This window comes from Juglans regia, chromosome 6, assembly GCF_001411555.2.
Source record: "Juglans regia cultivar Chandler chromosome 6, Walnut 2.0, whole genome shotgun sequence".
In the NCBI taxonomy this organism is placed as follows: Eukaryota; Viridiplantae; Streptophyta; class Magnoliopsida; order Fagales; family Juglandaceae; genus Juglans; species Juglans regia.
In genome coordinates, this window is record NC_049906.1 from 34,578,400 (window position 1) to 34,599,125 (window position 20,726).

Below are 20,726 nucleotides of genomic sequence, written 5' to 3' on the forward strand. Positions count from 1 at the left end.
TATAAAGATATAATCCAAAGTCTCATCAAATCGTTGCTCATAATATAATGCACACAAATCAAGGTCTCACAACAAATGTCGTTTGCTCACAAGGAAAATAGCTAGGCACCAATCTCTTTACTAATTAACTAATTTCTTATTTTGGCCGAAGCTCAATGCCATGGACCACAAGGCCAGACTTCTCCTGAAGGACTTGAACCTCCTTCAAGCACATCTCGACCTCGCCATGATTATCAACGTGGCTGCCAGTGCAGAATTCTCCCATCTCAATCTCCATCCACATATCTTTTCTCTTGATTGGAAGTCGACCATCCTGTCGTTTAATTTGTAATAATTCCTTTTTTGATCGTTGTTCCTGTGTACCCGACCACATTCTTGGATTCAAATAAGCATTGATAGCATCACCTCCTTCCACCTCGTTTTCCAGTCTAATGGATACTTTCACAGGGTCGTTAAACCCATAGAAACCATCCACCATGGAGTAGATAAAGTATGCCCCATACCTTGTTTTTGGGGAAAGGATTTTTGTCTCAATTCTGCCTTTTATGTCAAGCAACCAAACCTTTCTAAGAAGAGCTACTTCTGAGAATCTGCACATTTTAGACACCATTGCTATAGATAATAAATAGGACAAACAAGCATGCAGTACTCAAGCAAACAGAGAGATGAAGAGAGACCTAGACTTGGGTAGAACCGGTGACTTAGTTGAGGGAATCCAGTCCCAGTATTGTGGAGTTTCTCCAGTTCCCCAAATAATAGTTAACTCCATCGCTGCCAGCATCAAAGATTTCTTTCCACTCAATTCATCTATTTGGACACTGATCTGTTCAATCATAGACAGACAGAGATAACAAAACAAAAAGAAAAGTCTAGAGATGTTAAGACAAGCGATACTGATTTCACATAGTATTAGACCTATTTCTTTCCATCAGTTTAAACTTTTGAAATAAGTGGTAATTTCATGTTGTATTAGAGCTAATTTTCTGAATTCGAATCCCGGCTATACACTTGTTCAATTAATTAAATATTCCATGTAGTTGGCCCACTTACAGAAGGAGATCTGGCTCACATGTGCAGGAAAATGTTAAGACAAGTATAAATGATTAAATCTATATCTTCCCATCAGTTTAACTTTTGGGCACAAGCGATGATTTCACAGGAGTAAATCACAACCAAAGAACAAAGGTCAAAGGTGCTTGCTATTAACAGAATATATGACAAATTACTATGTGAAAAATATGTTTTGAACTTCAAGAACAAAGATAGCATTAAAAACTACCTTTAAAAATTATTGGGAGTATAAAAACTTCAAACCAGAAAGTATAGCCACTTTAAAAAGCACTAGGAAATTAATCTATCTGAACTTGGAACAAGTTTTCCAAGCTAACCATTTCAGTCTCACAACATGTACTAATCCATCTTTAGGACCTCCTATGAAAAGGGCATATCTTGGAGCAAAAACAATATAGAAAAACAGCCCCTAATTCCTAGCTTATAGCAAGTAAAGATAACTGTGCATATATCATCATTCTTTCTAATATTTGAATGCCGATAAATGTCTTGTATGCGAACCTCTTTTCCCATTGGATACTTGGCAACACTTGGATGTTTATGGTATGCTATTCTTGAGTCCACCCATTGAATGATTTCTTGGATAAATTCTGACTCGTCCCTATCAATACAAAGAGAAGAAAAGTCTAAAAGACTTCTCAAAGTATAAGCATGCATGAATTATATGATGTAGTTAATAAAAGAAAACAGAGAGAAGATTTAAATTTTTATTTTTTTTCCATGTTCTTCTGTTTCTCCAATATACTTTGTGTGAAATTAATGAGGTAATTAATCGATAACAAATCCAAAACAGATTTCAAATTTATTTATGGCTTGCATAAAACTCGAGTGTAAAAAAAAAGGATAAAATATCAAATTGTTTTGTTTGGCACCATATCGTCACCAATCAGCCCTAGGGGTGTCAAATCGTGTTAATGAGTCGTGTTCGTGTCGTGTCAAGGTATATACATTACACTTAATGGGTCAACACGAACACGACCCATTAAGGATTTCGTGTCAAAATTTCAAACCCAAACACGACACGGTAAGATAACGGGTTGACATGACACTACCCGTTATGACCCGTTAATGAATAAGAAATAAATTGACACGACACGACCCGTTTGACCTGATTGATTTTATATAAATATTTAAATATAAATAATATCTATAAAAAATAAAAAATAAATTAACTATAAATCTAAAATTACAATCCAAACAAATATGATCCACACAATTTGTAATAACATTCATTATTAAAATTATATCCTAAATATAATAAATAAAACATACATTGTAAATATATTAATGTTACAATCATAAATATAATAAAAAATTAAAAACACAAATCTAAATAAATTTAGAACTTGAAGAAGGAAGTGAAACGTCCTCCTTACCTTTTAGGTCTAAGGGTATAAAGTTAAATTTAATTTTCTTAACGGGTTATAACGGGTTGACCCGTTGGTGACCCATTGAGCAATCGTGTCTTAACGGGTCAACCCGTTTTGACCAGAACCTATTAAGGCGAAACTCTAACTCGCTTTTATCGTGTCGTGTTCTTATTGGGTTAACAGGTCATGTCACATATTGCCACCCCTAATCAGCACCCTCTCAGATCCTAGATTTTTCTAGATTTTACCCATAAAGTTCTCTTTTAACATCATATATAAACATATATAATATATACATATATATATGTATAGGCACAGCTCATAGCAAGTACCTGTTCTCTAATTCGGACCCGGACAAGTTGGCTACTTCTTCTAAAGCTGCCTTCCACTTTAACATCTTTACGTTATCCTTGAGCTGATCTCCAAGTTTATCAAATGATTTTCCAAAATCCCCTTTTTGATCTCGTACTTCCGATGGTTTTACTCCGTAAAAAATTGGTAGAACAATTTGTTTCATCGCTTGTTTACAATCGAGGATTTTCAATAGCTCGTTCAAACACCATCTTGAATCTGCATAACTTTTAGAGAGTACAACAATAGAAATCCTTGATTCTTCAATAGCTTTAAAAAGTGCTCCCGAGATTTCCTCTCCTCTTTCAAGATCTCTATCCATGTATGTGTTGATTTTCCTTTTAACCAAACCATGGTACAGATGAGAAATAAACTTTTGACGAACATCTTCACCTCTGAAGTTTAAGAATACATCATGATTCCATGAATGGATGGAAGAAGAAGAGTCTAAGAAAGAGGAAGAAGCTCCATGATTGACCATGGAAGAAGTCATCATCTCTGTAAGCGTAATCACCACTTACCAGAGATGTCCATTTATTGAGAAGTTGGAAAGGGAAAGGAGCAAAAGTCATTAATGATAGAGTCGGTCAAGAAAGTAGGTATGTGTCATCTCTCATTGCCGTTATTAAAGTCGAGTCTTGTGGAATTTGGATATGGTCATAGAGCATGGCGAGCAGGGAGATGGTCATATCCAAAAGTTTTCCATATTAAAAGTCGGTCAACAATAAACTGACGCTGGCAATATATTAGACTTTTCCATATAATAATAGAGAGTCAGTCAAGAAGTAGGTATGTGTCATCTTTCATTGTTGTTATTAAGGTTGAGTCTTCCGGAATTTGGATATCACAGAGCATGGCGAGCAGGAGATGGTCATATCCTTCCATATTAAAAGTCGGTCAAGAGTAAACTGACGCTGGCAATTTATTAGACTTTTCCATATTAAAAGTCGACCTTTCTCTGTCTCAACTTGTTTGGCAATATATCTCGTCTTGCAACTTCTCACAATTTTCCTTTTCAGCATCATCCAAACTTAAAAAAAAAATAATAATAATTTTAAATCTTTAATTTTTTTATCTAATAATTTTTCAAATATAAAATACTATACAACTTTCTCTAAGTTTCAAACAAAATGCCAAAAAAAAATGAAAAAAAAAATACAACTTTTTTAAATTTTAAAATAAAAATAATATTCAAATAATTATATTCAAATAATTTTTTAATTTTATAATATTTTTATTCAATTTTTTATCTTTCATTTTCCAAAACCTAATAAAGCATCTCTAACTTAAACAATTTCACTGCTATTAACAAAATTCTCACAATTTCTTATGATTTCATCTCATTATTATCCAAGCATTTATTAATCTTGTGCCATCAATTGATACAAAATTAACTTCAGATAACAATTCAAGTGTACGTTTAGGATTACGGTAGAAAAATTACTTATAATTTCAAAGCTTATAATTTATAGATTAAATAATAAGTTTAATTATTAAAAAAGTATTTACTGTTTGATAATCATATATTCAAATATATTACATTTGTTTGGAAAAAAAATTTAAAAAATGCTTTTTGATATAAAAATGACAATCATTTAATTTTTTAAAGATTATGGTCATATTCTTAAAAGTTTTAAAGTTGTAATTATCTCAAAGTTATATAGGAATTTTCGTCTACTGACATTCTTTTAAAAATTTAAAATGCATTCTGGATTATCCAGAAAAGCACAATATTTTTCCTCAAACATAGTTTTTAGCTTATTTGAGATTAAAAAGTATTTTGATATGTAACACCAAAACAATCAGATTTTTCTATTAAATAGCAGCTTTTAAAGACTATTTAAGCATTTTTTAAAACTCCTAACGCAAGCCCAAACATACCCTAAAGCACTGTGTACAAGTACTTTGATCAAACTGAGATTTAATTTGTTGGCTACTTTCATGCAGGGGTGGCAAATCGTGTTTTCGAATCGTATTTGTGTCGTTTCAAGTCACAAGTATTTGACTATATAAGTCAACTCGAACCCAACTCGTTAAGCTAAACGTGTTTAATAATTAATTAGAAATAGATCAACATGACACGACTTATTTATATTCGTTTAATGTAAATTGGTTGAACTAACTAGCATAATCCATGTGACTTCATTAATATAATTTCACATAAAATTTAAAAAATATATTTATTACTAGCCACAATATCTTTAAAAAAATAAGACTACTTATTAACAAAAACATATTAGTATTTTTCAAACAAACCCTATAATAACAAATGTGAGCATAGGGCTAAAATTATAATCTCAATAAAAAAAATATAAGTGTACTAACTTATACCAAGATTACAACTCAACAAAAAAAAATTGGTAATTTTGAAATAAAATCTAAACGGGTCCTCGTTTTGACCCAACCCAATCACATTAAACCCAAATATACTAATATTATATTGTATTCGTATTAGATTCACGGGTTATGTTACATATTGCCACCCCTACTTTCATGTAGTACTTACTTCCAATGTTTTTACTGCCAACCTTGAGCACTTAAAATTTTCAATATCTATTCCTTTTTCTTAATCACCCACTACAATAAATTTGACTTTTAGAGATATATATCTTTTTCAGACAAAATTTATTTTCATCCAAACAAGTGATCTTTTGGGATGAAATTTAAGGCTCCGTTTGGTTACGCAATTTAGATGAGATGAGATATTTTAAATAGTAATAAAATTTTTTATTTAAGATTAAATGAAATAGTTTGTAAAAAAAATGTGTGTTTAGATAATGAGATGAGATTAGATAATTTTTAATTTTTTAAATTTGAAAAAGGTGTGGACCCAATGTTGATTAGAGAACCGAAAGTGCACATTTATGTACTGTTTAGGCACTGTTGATACAATATTTATTGTCAATTTTCACTGTTTATACACTGTTTACCGTACAGTTTATTTACTATTCATGTCGGCTTTGCACTGTTTACACATTGTTTAATATAGTGTATTGGGATACGGAAAACTACTAAGAGCATTGGCAATGCCAACGCCAAATCTAAATTTTACCTTTTTTTGTCACAAAATCCATACATTGAACTAGCCAAAGTCATATTTCTTAATTTTGAGCTACAGTAAATTTCACCTCCTAGCCATATTTGGCGACACACTATTGAAGGAACAAAAGGAGTTTTTTATTCTTTCCTCCCTTTCCCTCCCCCTCCCTCCCCCTTTCCTACGTATTTTTCCTCTTTCCCTCGTATTCTCTTTTGTTTCAAAAGGCCATCGCCCCTGTCCCTCTTCTCTCCGTTTTCTCTCTTCCTCAATCTTCTTCGATCGATTGTCTCTTCGTTCCTGGGTCCAAAAATTTTTGAGTCTCTTTCCTTGTTGCTTCCCGTCGGCTGTGCGATTCTCTCTCTCTCTCTCTCTCTCTCTCTCTCTCTCTCTCTCTCTCTCTCTCTCTCGGCTTGGCTCAAGAACATTCAAAATAACCCCTACGGTATGAGCTTTGTGCGATTGATTTAGGAAATTATATTTTTGTGCAGTTGATTTAGGGAATCTGACTCTAGAGACCCTGAGAATTTTATGGAAATGTTTTCGTTATTTTTTTCTCTTTTCCAACAATGGAGGTTGATAAATTTAGATCAAAGTAATTGTTGATTTTTTGGAAGTGAAAACAGGAGGACATTTCTTTAAATTGTTGTTCCCCTTTCTTAGTTGTCTTTTCCAGTATTTTTTTCTTTATACTGGAAAAGAGAACATGGTTTTGATGTTCGCAAAAAGCTACTTCTGTGAAGAATTTAACAACAAATAATGGAAACTCTTAAATCAGTTTCTCAGGCTTTTTTTAATTTGTATGTAGTTCAGATCAACATTATCAAGCTTTGTCTACTGCCTGGGGAAAGTCATTGTTTTGGAAGTAATAGGGAGATGAAGTCATAAATATCCATGGCTCAGATTAGACCCCTTTATATCGGCACACATGGCACCAGTACTTAATCAATCAACATTTTAACCCCTTTATATATGGGAATGTTCATCTCTTATATCATTTGAATACTCTTAATGTTACTATGATAAAAAAATAATATAGTGTTTTTTGCATATCCATTGAAACTACATCAGTTCATAATGAAAATCATCTGCCATATTTGATTCTAAGGGTTTCACTATCCTCAGATGAGAATAATAAAGCACAAGTATCAAATTGTGTTGGTTCGATTGTAATTGGCTTTTCTTTTCTTTTTCTTCTCCATGCTCCGTGCCCAAACTTGGCTTTTGTATCTAAGTTTACGAAATTTTCTTATTATGGTTCTTATTTGATTCTAATATTGGTCATACAAGTAGGCCTTATAGGTATGTCCCACCGTTCCCTTGTTCACCCATTTATCTATTCTATTTTCACCTTCTTCTTTTTTAATGTTTGTTAGGTATAGGAACTCTTTTGGTCTGTAATTTGGGTAGATGCTTGTTCATTTCATATGAACATTTTTTAGGCTTGAATAAAAGATAGTTAAGTTTAACTCATTGCTTTTCCATGATGCATGAAAAAAAAAAAAAAAAGCTTTGGTTTGCTCTACTTGTTACTTGAATTTGCAAATTTTTTTTATAAAGGTAGAAATCCCTGCAGCCCCTAATTTGGCGAAATCATCTGCTACAACATCATAATTAGGCAACAACACCATAATATCAATCTTATATAATATGATACGGACCTACCTAGCTATATATAACTCAAACGTACATATGTGTCAACCCAAGTTTGAGTTTTACTACTCTCTTATAAAGATATTAGCTAGACTACATATAGAATTTTATTCATTAATTTAAAGATGACAAGACCTTAATTTCTACATCAGGAAATCCTATTTGTACCCAATATAACAACTCTTGCTTCAAAGCCATCAACTCTGTGAAGGTGTTAGTGCCAACCTCAAAATGGAGAGAAAAGCCACAAATAAAAGCATCATTTTTTTAAGTAAATCTCCTAAGCTATGATTGCTTAACAAATGCATTAATTTAGAAAAGCCAGCTTGTAATCTTATGAACTAACAATATTCCTATGGATTTGTAAATTGAGAGGGCTAAAATTTTGTATAAAGAGAAGGAGAAGAGTAACTTTACAATGGAGCATTGTTGGTGTCTTCTGAGACACCAACCAAAATGGCAGCAACACATCTCCATCCTTGGGACGAGGAGAATGCCACAAGGTGAAGTTGTTGTTGACACGGTGGAGGTGAACATGGAGGTTTTTGCTAAGAGACCTCAAAGCAAAAAAGCTAAGAAAGAAAGGGAGAAGAAGTCGAAGTCGATGGAAGGCAAAGAGTCTAAGATCAGCATTTCCTTAGCTAAAATGACCGAGGATAGAGCCACGACCATGGAAGAGTGGAGAAATGTTGCATTGAAGGCTGACCAAAAAAGCGAGAAAGTATTTGAACAAAAGAAGAAGAAGTTTGAACTAGAGAAGAAGAAATTTGAAGGCAAGATGATAATGCTAGATCTACGTGGTATGAATGCCATGCAACAAAAATATTTCCGTAATAGTCAACTAGCGATTTTTGAGGAATCGAAATCCCATTCTGGAGGTAGATCTAACTCTCATTCGACACCTTATTATGTAGATATCTAACTTCTAATATTTATAGAACTAATTTTTTTGAAAATTTAGTGGTTGCCCATCCACATGTGTGGTGGATAAATGTGGCTGGGTAGCAACTAAATTCGTGCACTGTAAATATTATCTCTGTTGGTAATTTGTGGACTGTTTTGGTAACTTTTTTGACTCTTTTGGTATATAAAGAGGTATTTATATGGACTGTTGGTATTTATTTGTGGGACTCTTTTGTATTTACACTAAGTTTGGGACTGTGTTGCTGGACTTGAATGGGACTGTGTTGATATTTATTTGTGTGACACTTTTGTATGGGACTCATTTGTATGGGATTGTGTTGCTGGTTTGTGTATGGCTTGTGTATGGTTATGTTTTAGTATACAAGGACACATACTCCACTGATGCATTACTTTTTTTTTAATATAAGTTACTCCACTGATGCATTACTATGGAGATACATAGCAGAAAACAAATAAAGGGAGCATTTAGCACATGTTTGGGATCCTTGCTTTCTCCCTTTCATTTACTATGGAGATGCTTTGAGTTGCTTTGGCAGAGAGTTCCCCTTATCTAGTCTGCCATGAAAGCCTTGTTGGTTGTTTTTTTTTACTTCACATTTATGTCCAGTTTTCAGGTTCTTCTTCTATATTGTACTATAGAACTTTTCTACATTTTATAGATGAAGAATAATAGGTTGAGGAAAAAAATTAGTTGGGAAACAATAATTTAAGTATTTATGTAAATTATCAATTAACATATGGTTAGTGTAATTGTAAAATATGAAAAAAAAATTAAAAAAAATAATATTATATTATTATTTTGACTAATCTAATGGATAGTCCAATGTGGATTCACCTAGCCAAAGATTAAGACTGTAGCCAAAACTTGAAATTCTAACTAAAATTTGGACTTGCCAATGGCTCATTGCCAATGCTCTAACCAAACAGGGTTTAAATGTAATAGTTAAAAAATCAGAAACACTGCGGAGCGGTCTAGATGTTAAGCCTGGAATAGCGGCCCTCCAATCGGACACTGATACATAGAAAAAAACACAATAAACCCTTTAGACCTCACCACACAGAATCATGACCTATTCCCTTACATAATCGGTTTCTAGGTTCCACCTCACATCTCTTTTCTTCTCTTCGTCCACTTCCAGCCTGCCTCTCGCTGCGCCACCAAGCCCGCCGCCCACCGACCAAGACTTGAGCACCACCATTGGACACCAACCAAGGTTCCACCACCATCATCTAATTCCAATGCCGAAGCAAGTTACAAGTTTCCACCACCCAATTCCGACCACCACCGAAGTAAGTTACGGGTTTCCATGGCTGAGGAAGGTGACTTTGGTTTTGCTCAGGTAATTTCGAACCACCCCAGTCGGTAACTTACTGTTTTGCACCACCCCAGTCAGCATGCGTATTGATTACCCTATATGTGTTTGATTAAATGTCAATGAGAAACATCTCAGCTTATTAAACTCATGATTCCAACTTATTAAACATCTCAGCTTCTAAAATATGTGATGCGGCTGCTAGTTTTATGTAATAGTGATGAACAAATTTTTTGGGATAATTTTTTGGTGTCTGATGCGGCTGCTAGTGTTATGTAATCAATCCATGATTAGTTATAGAATAAAATCAATCAAAATATAATATGAGCAAATAATGTAATAATGTATCTCTTTAAGGGAACAACCTCATGTGGAGATAGATTGGAAAAAAGAATGTAATCAACAGAAAATAGGGCAGTGATTCTTTCATGCTTTTTCTTTTGCCTTCCTATATGGACTAGAACATGGATGAAATTTAGAAGAGTACTTCTACTCATCAGCCCTTCTTCCACCAACACCACACACGTGGTGGCATGGCTTTTATTTTTTTTTCCTATAAGTAAATCGCACATTTTACCCTCATCTATATCCAAGTATTCATTTCAAATTTTTTTCCCCTCTCCCGCATTGTGCTCGCCTTTGTCCTTCTGACCACCGTCTGGCGCCGCCTACAAAGTCGACTGACCGACCAAACTCATACCCAGATTTTACACTCGTCCTCTTCTTTGCGCCCGCCTTCGCCCCTTCAACAACCTGAATATACTATAGTCTACAGAAGACTATTAATCAACAACACAAAAGTTCCTCATTACCGAGGGGCATTAGCCACTTCTACAAACAAAAGTTCAAGCTTGTCGGCAATTACATCTAGATTCTCAATCTCGGTATAAAGGCTATTCATTTTCTTTTTGCTTCCAAAAACTTTGTCTCCAGAGCTTTTATCTCCTTGTCTGCATGAGCTCGTTCAACTTTATATTCTTTATAACTCTTTTATTTAAGTGAAATATTCATAAGCTGCTCTAGTCGTGCAAGCAGGAAACCCACATTCTTGCCAAACACCTCAAAGGCCTACAAAGAAAAATTATCTTGTGAAGTGCAAATCTTGGAGGCTCTAAAGGCATCGAAAATGTTAATAGTCTCAGAAATTATTCTAGTAGCTAATTTACAGTTAAGACCCTCAAGGAGATGGTCATGAAGAAACACTTTCTGACTGCAACACAACGGTACTTGGTCAAAAGGAACTTTGGAAGCTCAGAGTTTATAACTAAACTAGTGAGTCTGAGATTGGAGATGGAAGGAGTAGATATCTGAGGAGAGAAATAGAGTGAGAGATGGGAGGGAAGTGAGGTGAGAGACCGGAGGGAAGTGAGTCTAAAATGAGAGACGCAGGGAGAAGTCGATATCTGAGGGGAATTGAGGAGAAAAAAGGGATATGCGTGAGAACGGGATATGAAGGGAAGGGGTGTAAAACCGTGATGTGGCGACCAAACTGGGTTTGCCACGTCACGTCGTGTGGTGTTGGTAAAACGGACTGGCCTAGGAGTAGATTTATTCAATTTAGAAAACAAAAATAGAGTTAGTTAATGGTATATTAAAAAAATAGAGGTTAATGATATATTTTTTGGATTGGAAAACCCTGAAATCAACTTTTACCTTGTACCTTGTAAGAGCATGGCTCACCAAATTGGCTTTTTAATGGGTAAAAAAAAGTCGTAAAATGCAAACTACATCAAGCTCCTCAAAAAGCAATTGTGCTTGTGTGAGAGAAACGATTGTTTAATGCAGATCTGTAGGGGGTTTGTCAGGTTACTGGTTCATGCGATTGCAATAATCCTATTCATAAGCTACTGTCCAAAGTGAATAGACGAAAAAGAAAGAACGAGGAATAAAAATGATGGGACTCTTGGGGATTACTAATTTATTACTAGTTTGAAATGTAGCTTTATGTGCAGAGTATTTATTCTGGGGTCATCTTAATTAGAGAGTTTGAATTTATATTTGGAGAATATGTTATGATTTTTTATGATTATATATATATATATATATTAATGAAAAAAATTTTATGATCTTCTTCAGAGTTAATATCTTAATAATCCTAAAATGCAAGTCTTCAGAGTTCCTACAATGCAAGTCTCAAATCGTGCTGGTTTTATGATTGAGGCTTGAGGAAACTTTCAGTTTGAACTTATGTAACAATGTTATGCATAATATAATTCAGTGTGTAAGTAAGTGTGCATATGTCTTTCACACTAAATGTTATGCACAATATGTATTTCAGTGTGTAAGTAAGTGTGCTTATGTCTTTGGCTTGAAAATTATGTATTGTTATTACTTATAAATTAAGGAGTTGGCGCTTATTTAAAAGCCCCTATTGTATAGAGATAACATTAAAATCCTATTTGTATAGAGATAACATTAAAATGTTTTTACATTAGTTATGCAGCCCCTATTTTTTATCCTATTTGTATTGAGATACCGAAGTAGTGTACAAAATTAATTGTAATATGATTGGAAGGAAATACAATTTCAATGAAGGGGAAAAAGTGATTCACAAACTTGCAAACATATAGTTGCTAAAAGTTTGGTGTCCAAATACACAGCTAAAATACACAGCAAACCCAAAATAGTAGTACAAGTGTTCTCAGCTAATCTTCACATTTTGATTACAATCAGTTGTCCAAAATTTTAAGAGAGCACTGCCCGTCATACACTAATATTTTTGGGATACATAACGATTACAACAAAAAGCGCAATAAACAATAACCACGATGTCAGCAACACTTTTAAAGTTCCCTTATACTTCTTCTCCGTCGCTTTATATTTGGCTTGTTCAATCAACTGATTTTCATGCAGTAACCTCTCATTCATTTGTTGAGCTACCTCCAACGTGAACTTGCAGCATGAGTTTTGTTTACTTTCAGGATCAATCCATTGAAAAAAGTCACATTTTTTATTGATCTTATAGTTTGCGCAGTTGTAAAACCTTCTGCCAAAACTATCATCCTAGCCAGAGATTTGGAGTCCCAATTCAGAATGTACATGGCCAAAAATGTGTCCAATAAAGTTGATAGACACATCTCACATAACAAATAAAAAGAGCATGCGGAGTATTATGACACAAGACATTATTGACCACAATCACATCATTCATGACTCCCACAATTCCACATAGATCATGCCATGCATCGGTGGGGGCTTAATGACCACAAGTGCAGCTTGTGCAGGTGCAGTTTGCACCGCACTTGCACTTACTTGCACTTGCCATCCTGCTCGGCTGCTGCTGGAGAATCCATGACAACAGTGTCTATGTAGCAGCATGTCAAGATATATATAAAGGAGGCTACTTCCGATGGATCTACTTCGTGAAAGATTGGTAGAACAATTTGTTTCATCGCTTGTTTACAATCGAGGATTTTCAATAGCTCGTTCAAACACCATCTTGATTCTGCATAATTTTTAGAGAGTACAACGATAGAAATCCTTGATTCTTCAATAGCTTTGAAAAGTGCTGCCGAGATTTCCTCTCCTCTTTCAAGATCTTTGTCTATGTATGTGTTGATTTTCCTTTTATCCAAACCATGGTACAGATGAGAAACAAACTTTTGGCGAACATCTTCACCTCTAAAGTTCAAGAATACATCATGATTCCTTGGACGGATAGAAGAAGAAGAGTCTAAGAAAGAGGAAGAAGCTCCATGAATGGCCATGGAAGAAGTCATCCTCCCTGTAAACGTTATCAATATTTACCAAAGATGACCATTTATAGAGAAGTTGGAAAAAGAAAGAAGAGCAACAGTCTACGCCGGATAGGTACACTAATTATAAAGAGTTGGTCAAAGAAAGTAGGGAAACTATGTCTGGTACTGTTGCCTAAATCGATGATAAATTTTCTACGAAGAAGATGGGGTTACAAAGGTATCCCACAAATTGATGTGGTACTGTAACAAGTCCCTTTTTTTCTTTTTTTCTTTTTCCTTTCTTTCTTTCTCTTCCGCCACGCCCCAGACCCTCTTCTTCATTTCCCTTCCTAGAGCCCCCCAGATAGAGATTTATAGGTAGTCCCTCGTTGCCCTAGTCCCATGAAGAAGATGAAAAAGATACTGAGAAAAAGAAGCAAACTAATAATGGCTCTCACAAGTAGCAGCTCCTTTATTCCCATCGAATCCTTTGTTCAAGCCCATTATTCTCTCCGATGGTTCTCACAAGCAGTAGCTCCTTGATTCTCACAAGAATGCACTCCAGCTTTCCTTCTCCGGTGCGGTGATTGCGTCGAGAGTTTCAAGGAATTCAATGCCAACAATACCCATGAAACATTCAGAATCATCCTCCAAATGGGTGATCTTTTAGGCAGCGTTTTGAATGTTGAGTTGAGTTGAGTTGAAATGAAACTTAAAAATTGAATAAAATATTGTTAGAATATTAATTTTTTAATATTATTATTATTTTAGAATTTGAAAAAGTTGAATTATTTATTATATTTTGTGTTGGAATTTGAGAAAGTTGTAATGATTAGAATAATCTATCTCAACTCATCATTACAATTTTTTCAAATTCTAATACAAAATATAATAAACATTTCAATTTTTTCAAATCTCAAAATAATAATAATATTAAAAAATAATATTCTAACAATATTTTATCATCTCAACTCAACTCAACATCTTTTAATGTTAAATTCAGAGGTCAAGTGCCTGTTATCAAGGTTGAGTCTTGTGGAATTTGGATATCACAGACCATGATGAGCAGGGAGATAGGTATGTCTCATCTCTCATGGTTGTACAAAAATAAAGTACAAGGGGACAACCACGAAAAAAAAAAAAAAAGCAGGTTTGAGAGGTGAGATGAGAATTTTATGTTTTATTTGAAAGTTTAAAATATTATGTTTTAATATTATTATTGTGTTAGGATTTGAAAAAATTAAATTATTTATTATATTTTGTATAGAGACTTGAAAAATGTGTAATGATGAGATGAGATGAGAATTTTGTGTCTCATCCCACCCCCAACTCAAATTCAATTTTTTCAAATTCTAAAATAATAATATTAAAAAATAATATTCTAACAATATTTTATCATCTTAACTCAACTCAACTCAACTCAGATATCCAAACGCAACCTAACTTACTTGTCGACGGAAGGAATGGGATGACGAAGTGGAAAGGAACGGGAAAACACTAAGAACAACAGGCAGGGTTTGGCAATATGTCGTCTTACAACTTCCCACGATTTTCTTTTCAACATCGTTCGAATGTAAAGTATTTCTTAATTTCTAATTTCTAATTTTTTTAATCTAATAATTATATCTTTTTTTTCTATTCATTTAATAATTATCTAAATATAAAAGGAAAAATCTTCTGATCGGTACATCTATTTTTGGGTTGAAAACAGCCTCCAATAGGAGCTGGCCACATAGCCCACTCATTTCACTAATAATGGGACGCAACGCATCGAAGCAAAAAAAAAAAAAGCACCAAAGCACCCTCGTCTCACCCTCACCCTCACCCACGTCGAACTCTCTCTCTCTCTCTCTCTCTCTCTCTCTCTCTCTCTCTCTCTCTCTCTCTCTCTCTCTCTCACCCTTGTCTCTCTCTTCTAAAGTAAACGGGTAGCAAGTCAGAAGATCCTCATCTCTCTCTCACCCTCGTATCTCTCTCTCATCCTCATCAAATTTGCAACCATGAAAATGGTGTGAACTAAACGAAGTCGATGGTGGCTCATAAAGAAACGTGAAATGAGCATGGATGGTGCTCCAACGCTGTTCGCAACGACACAAAGCCGTGGCACGGCGGCATACATGGGCATGGAAATCAGTGTTTGCTATCTTTTCGTTGGATGCTCTGTTTTGAAAAACCAAAAACAGGACTGGGCGAGGTTCCTTTGGTTGCGAAAGGTGAGGCTTGCGTGGTGGTTCCTGGTGCCGTAGTTTTGGAGGTTGGTGGAGGAGGCTTTAGCGGTAATGGTGCAAGGAGGTTGGTGGTTGCTATGGAAGAGGCTCACGGTTTGTTCAAGATGGTGCAAGGCAGAACCATGCATGGAGATGGTGGTCCCGTGAGGTTGTGTTTCTACATGTGGGTGTCGTTGGACGCACGACTGCATGGTGGCTGTGGTTGCAGCGTCGGATTGGGTGGCTGCATCGAGCTGCCTACCGTTGGCGTTGGAATGGCTGTGGCTGTGGCTGTGGCTGTGGCTGTGGTGTCAGGCTACCTGAGTCGGGCTACTAGTACTTACTTGATGACACAATACACATCTGTAAATATATATATATATAGTTTTTTTCCTCAACATCACATCCAAGGAGCATAAATTCATCAGTTAAAATTGTGTTGTTGTAATCCATGGTAGCATGGTGGAAGGGAGGAATTACTTCATTTCCAGGAAAAGCAAGGTAGCAATTTCTAGTGCTGTAAAATTTTGTGTGAACATAAGCAATGGTTGGAATTAGGGGTAATAAACGATCCGGTCGGACCGACCGTTTCGGTCCGGACCGAGACTGAGTCCGGTCGGTCTCGGTCCAAGTTTTAGAGGACCGAAAAGTGACTTATTAATGTGGATTATATAACAAACTCAGTAAAAAAATATTTTATATGGCCAATGATAATAAATTAGATGAAAATTATATTATTAATTTATATAATTACTATATAATTAACTAATTGATATTATATATTTATTAATTCATAGAATATTAACAAGTGTTAATAGCATATTTAAAATTTTATATTGTTAATAGTGATAGATTAGATGAAGATATATATAAAATATTGTTAATATATAGAATATCCACAAGTATTAATAATATATTTAAAAATTTATATTGTTAATTATACAATTATTATATATAAAATATTTTTTTTTTTTAATTTTTCATTCGGTTCGGTCAGGTCCGGTCCGGTCCGAAAAAACCCTGGACCGTGAACCGGACCGAATGTTTTCAATCCTCTAAAATGTGGACCGGACCGGATCGGTCTAAGTTTCGGTCCGGTCCGGACCGAGATGGTCAGTCCGGTCGGTCCAACCAGACCGTTTATCACCCCTACTTACTTCAATGGATCTACACCATAAAAAATTAGTAGAACAATTTGTTTCATCGCTTTTTTTACCATCAATGATTTTCAATAGCTTGTTCAAAGAGCTCATCTCCAAGTCAAATGATGTTTTTTTTTTTAAAAAAAATAATAAGTCAAATGATTCTCCAAAATCTCCTTTTTGATGTCTTACTTCGATGTATCTACGTCATAAAAAATTGGGAGAACAATTTGTTTCATCGCTTCTTTACCATCAATGATTTTCAATAGCTGGTTCAAAGAGCTCATCTCTAAGTCAAATGATGTTTTTCAAAAAATAAATAAATAAATAAGTTCAAATGATTTTCCAAAATCTCCTTTTTGATGTCGTACTTCGATGGATCTACGCCATAAAAAAAATTGGTAGAACAATTTGTTTCATCACTTCTTTACCATCAATAATTTTCAATTACTTGTTCAAACACCATTTTAATTTGCATAGTTTTAGAGACTACAATGATAAAAATTCTTGATCCTCCAATAGCATTGAAAAGTGCTACTAAGATTTCCTCTCCCCTTTCAAGATCTATGTAAGTGTTGATTCTCCTTTTATCCAAAGCATGGTATAAATGATGAAAAAACTTTTGGCGAACATCTTCACCTCTAAAGTTCAAGAATACATCATGACTCCATGGATGGATGGAAGAAGATAAATCTAAGAAAGAGGAAGAAGCTCCATGAAAGGCCATGGAAGAAGTCATCCTCTGTGTAAGCAAAATTACCATTCACCAGAGATGTCCAATTATAGAGAAGCCGGAAAAAAAGAAGAAGAGCTATAATATCTCATATGATAAGGATAAGGATAAGGATATGTGGAGTGATACCTCATATGATAAGGATAAGGGTACGTGGTGTATGAAATCTCACATTGCTTGGAAATGAGAAGTTCTTGCTCTTTACAATATTCCATTGAGACTCCAATTGTATCATTGACTAGTCCTTTTGGAGTATAGACCATGTGGTTTAGGTCTTTCATTGGGGTGTTACAAATGGTGTCAGAGCCTATCCTAACCATAAATATGGGACTTAAGCTATGCCACCTAGGACAGACTGGCCTGACGAGGACGTCAAGAATTTAAGGGGGTAGATAATGATATCCCATATGATAAGGATAAGGGTAGGTGGTGTGATACTTCATATGATAAGGATAATGGTAGGTGGTGTATGAGATCTCACATTACTTAGAAATGAGAAGTTCTTACTCTTTATAGGGTTCCAATGAGACTCCAATTGTATCACTGACTAGTCCTTTCGGAGTATAGGCCATGTGGTTTGGGTCTTCCATTGAGGCGTTACAAATGGTGTCAAAGCCTATCCCAACTAGAAATGTAGAACTTGAGTCGTGCCACTTACAACAAACTGGCCTGATGAGGATGTTGAGAATTTAAGGGGGTAGATTGTGATTCCTCATAAGATAAGGATAAGGGTAGATGGTGTGATACCCATATAATAATGATAAGGGTAGGTGGTGTATGAGATCCTACGTTGTTTGGGAATGAGAAGTTTTTGCTCTTTATAAGGTTCCAATAAGACTTCAATTGTATCATTGACTAGTCATTTTAGAGTATAGGCTATGTGGTTTGGGTCTTCTATTGGGGCGTTACAAGAACAATAGTCATTCCTACAAGGATGGTGCAAGTTTGTAGGAGTGTCAAATCGTGTTAACGAATCGTGTCGTGTCAAGGCATATATATTATACTACCCGTTAAGCTTATCGTATCAAAATCTCAAACCCTAATACAACCCATTAACATAATGAGTTGTGTCGTATCAACCCATTAATGAATACTACGAAATAGGTTAACACGTCCCGACCCGATCAACATATTTATGTAAATAGATTGAACAGATCCGAAATTAACATGTTTAACCTCATTAAATTTAGCATAATTTTATATAAATATTAAAATCACAATATCTCTAAAAAAAATATAAAACTAACTACAATTCAAAAATTACAATCCAAATAATAAAAATATCAAAATTAAAATCCCAACAATTTTACTTTTAACTATAAGGGTATAATTGTAACTTTAACTTTCATAAAGGGTCAAAACGGGTTGAACTATTATCAACCAGTTAAACAATCGTGTTTGTATTGTATTAATGGATGTGTTACATATTATCATCCCTACTAATTTATCTTGTAGCTTGACATGGAGTTTCAGAGCATTCTCATTCGGGTCTACATATCTCCTATATCTCTATAATTTAGGAAAAATTATAGGGTTTTGAACAAAAACCCTTTCCCCATCTCAATTCTCATTTTACAGTTAGGGTTTACGGTCTATACAGGAATTTCCCATATTTGGAGAACAACTGTACATCCTATCATTCCCAACAGTTCTTCTAGAGATAGTCAGGGTGCGCAATCGGTGGGGAGTCAGCTGACGTCAGCCGTTATATTTAGAAAAAAAAAATGAAATCGACGAAATCTGAAAGAAGAGATTTGAGTTGGCTTCGTGTGGTCTTTAGCTTGTTCTTCAAACAAAGCTTGTTTTTCACATCTTGCGTTGGCTTCGTGTGGTCTTCGGCTTGGTCTTCGGCTTAGTCTTCAAACAGAGATTCAAAGCTTGTTCTTCACATCCGCCTTCATGCACTCAAACTTGTGAGCTTCATGCTTTAGACTTTTTGACCCAGCTTTTGTGCCCATGGCCTATGGATTTCCTCAGGTTTGCTCAGGACCAATTTTCCTTTTGGATTCGTCTTGTTTTGGCCCCTGGAGATCTTCTCCAGATTCGAAGTGTCAAAAACCCATCAATTTTGCATTACAAATGAGAGAAAAGTAGTTCAAAAAGGATAGGAATGACATGATCTTTATTTTTTATCGAGACCGGACCTTTTTCTCTGTGGAAAATTGCAATTTGAAAACTCTTCAAAGAATAATTTACCTTCTCCCAAACTGATTTATCAATAACATTAAAGTATTATGTTTTTCTTAAAAAAAGCTATCTTCATGGCTCGGAAGATGTGGGGAAGACGAGGAGGGAGAGGCAGGTTTTCATGGTCTTCGTGTGAGTCGTTGTGTAGCTAGAAGAGGAGCTTGGTGGCTCGGAAGATGTGGGGAAGACGAGGGAGAGGCAGAGCTTCGTGGTCTTCGATTTCGTAGAGTTTTGATTTCATGGGGAAGACGAAGGGAGGGAGATTGGAGAGCTGAAGAGTTCGATTTCGTGGGAAAGTTGAAGGGAGGGATACTAAAGAGACTGAAGAGTTGGTCTGAAGAAGTGACTCGATTTCATTGGAGAAGACGAACGGAGGGAAGGCAAATGTGAAACGCATCATTTTATCACTATATCAAACGAATCATTTCATTTCCACGGGGGCAACGACTCTCCCGTAGTTACGCAACTTGACTGCCTTAAGCATTTTTCCATTCCCAAACCCCATTTGGTTTCCCCTTCGTCCCGCGTCTTCTTCTCTCTCGGTTAGCCCCTCCCTTGCAACACAGCACCAACAATTGCAGCCTCTCCATCGGCAATTTTTGTAAGTCTTTTCCATCGTATGTTTCTCTCTTCCCTCATTTTCTTCTATTTTTCTTTTTCTATCTCTCTCATTCTCTGTTTCTCTCTTCCCCCTTTTCTTTTCCTTCCGACGCCATGATCAAGTCTATAAGAGATGTTTGCCTACAACTCTCTCTCTGCGTCGGCGATCTCTTCAGATTAGGATTTCTTCCACTGAAACTGTTTGGCTGTTTCAAAAAATATATAATTTTTAGTTAAATTATATAAAATTTTATAAAGAATCCAATAAGAATCCACCTCGTGACTTCTTTTCAAAATCTAAAGGTCCAACCCTATCAAAAGTCATGTCAATTGTCAAGCACAGGCCATCAAGCAAAAGGGTAAAACGTACGTATTCGCACTGAAATCTCTTGCATATCTTAGCGGTGCTACTCTCCCGCTTCAACTGAAGGTGAAATTTTGAATTTTTATATTTTTCAATT

At 35.2% G+C, this 20,726-nt stretch overlaps 1 protein-coding gene across 1 annotated transcript; it reads right to left on the reverse strand.

Annotated features, from left to right (window-relative positions):
- On the reverse strand, window positions 1-3,294 carry LOC108990919 (protein PHLOEM PROTEIN 2-LIKE A8-like). Its single transcript, XM_018965043.2, has 4 exons — window positions 2,774-3,294; window positions 1,573-1,672; window positions 678-823; window positions 1-590 (listed from the first exon to the last, which is right to left on the reverse strand). The coding sequence occupies exons 1-4, from the start codon at window positions 3,286-3,288 to the stop codon at window positions 137-139; spliced, it is 1,215 nt and encodes a 404-aa protein (XP_018820588.2). The 5' UTR covers window positions 3,289-3,294; the 3' UTR covers window positions 1-136.
- Window positions 3,295-20,726: the final 17,432 nt, after the last annotated feature.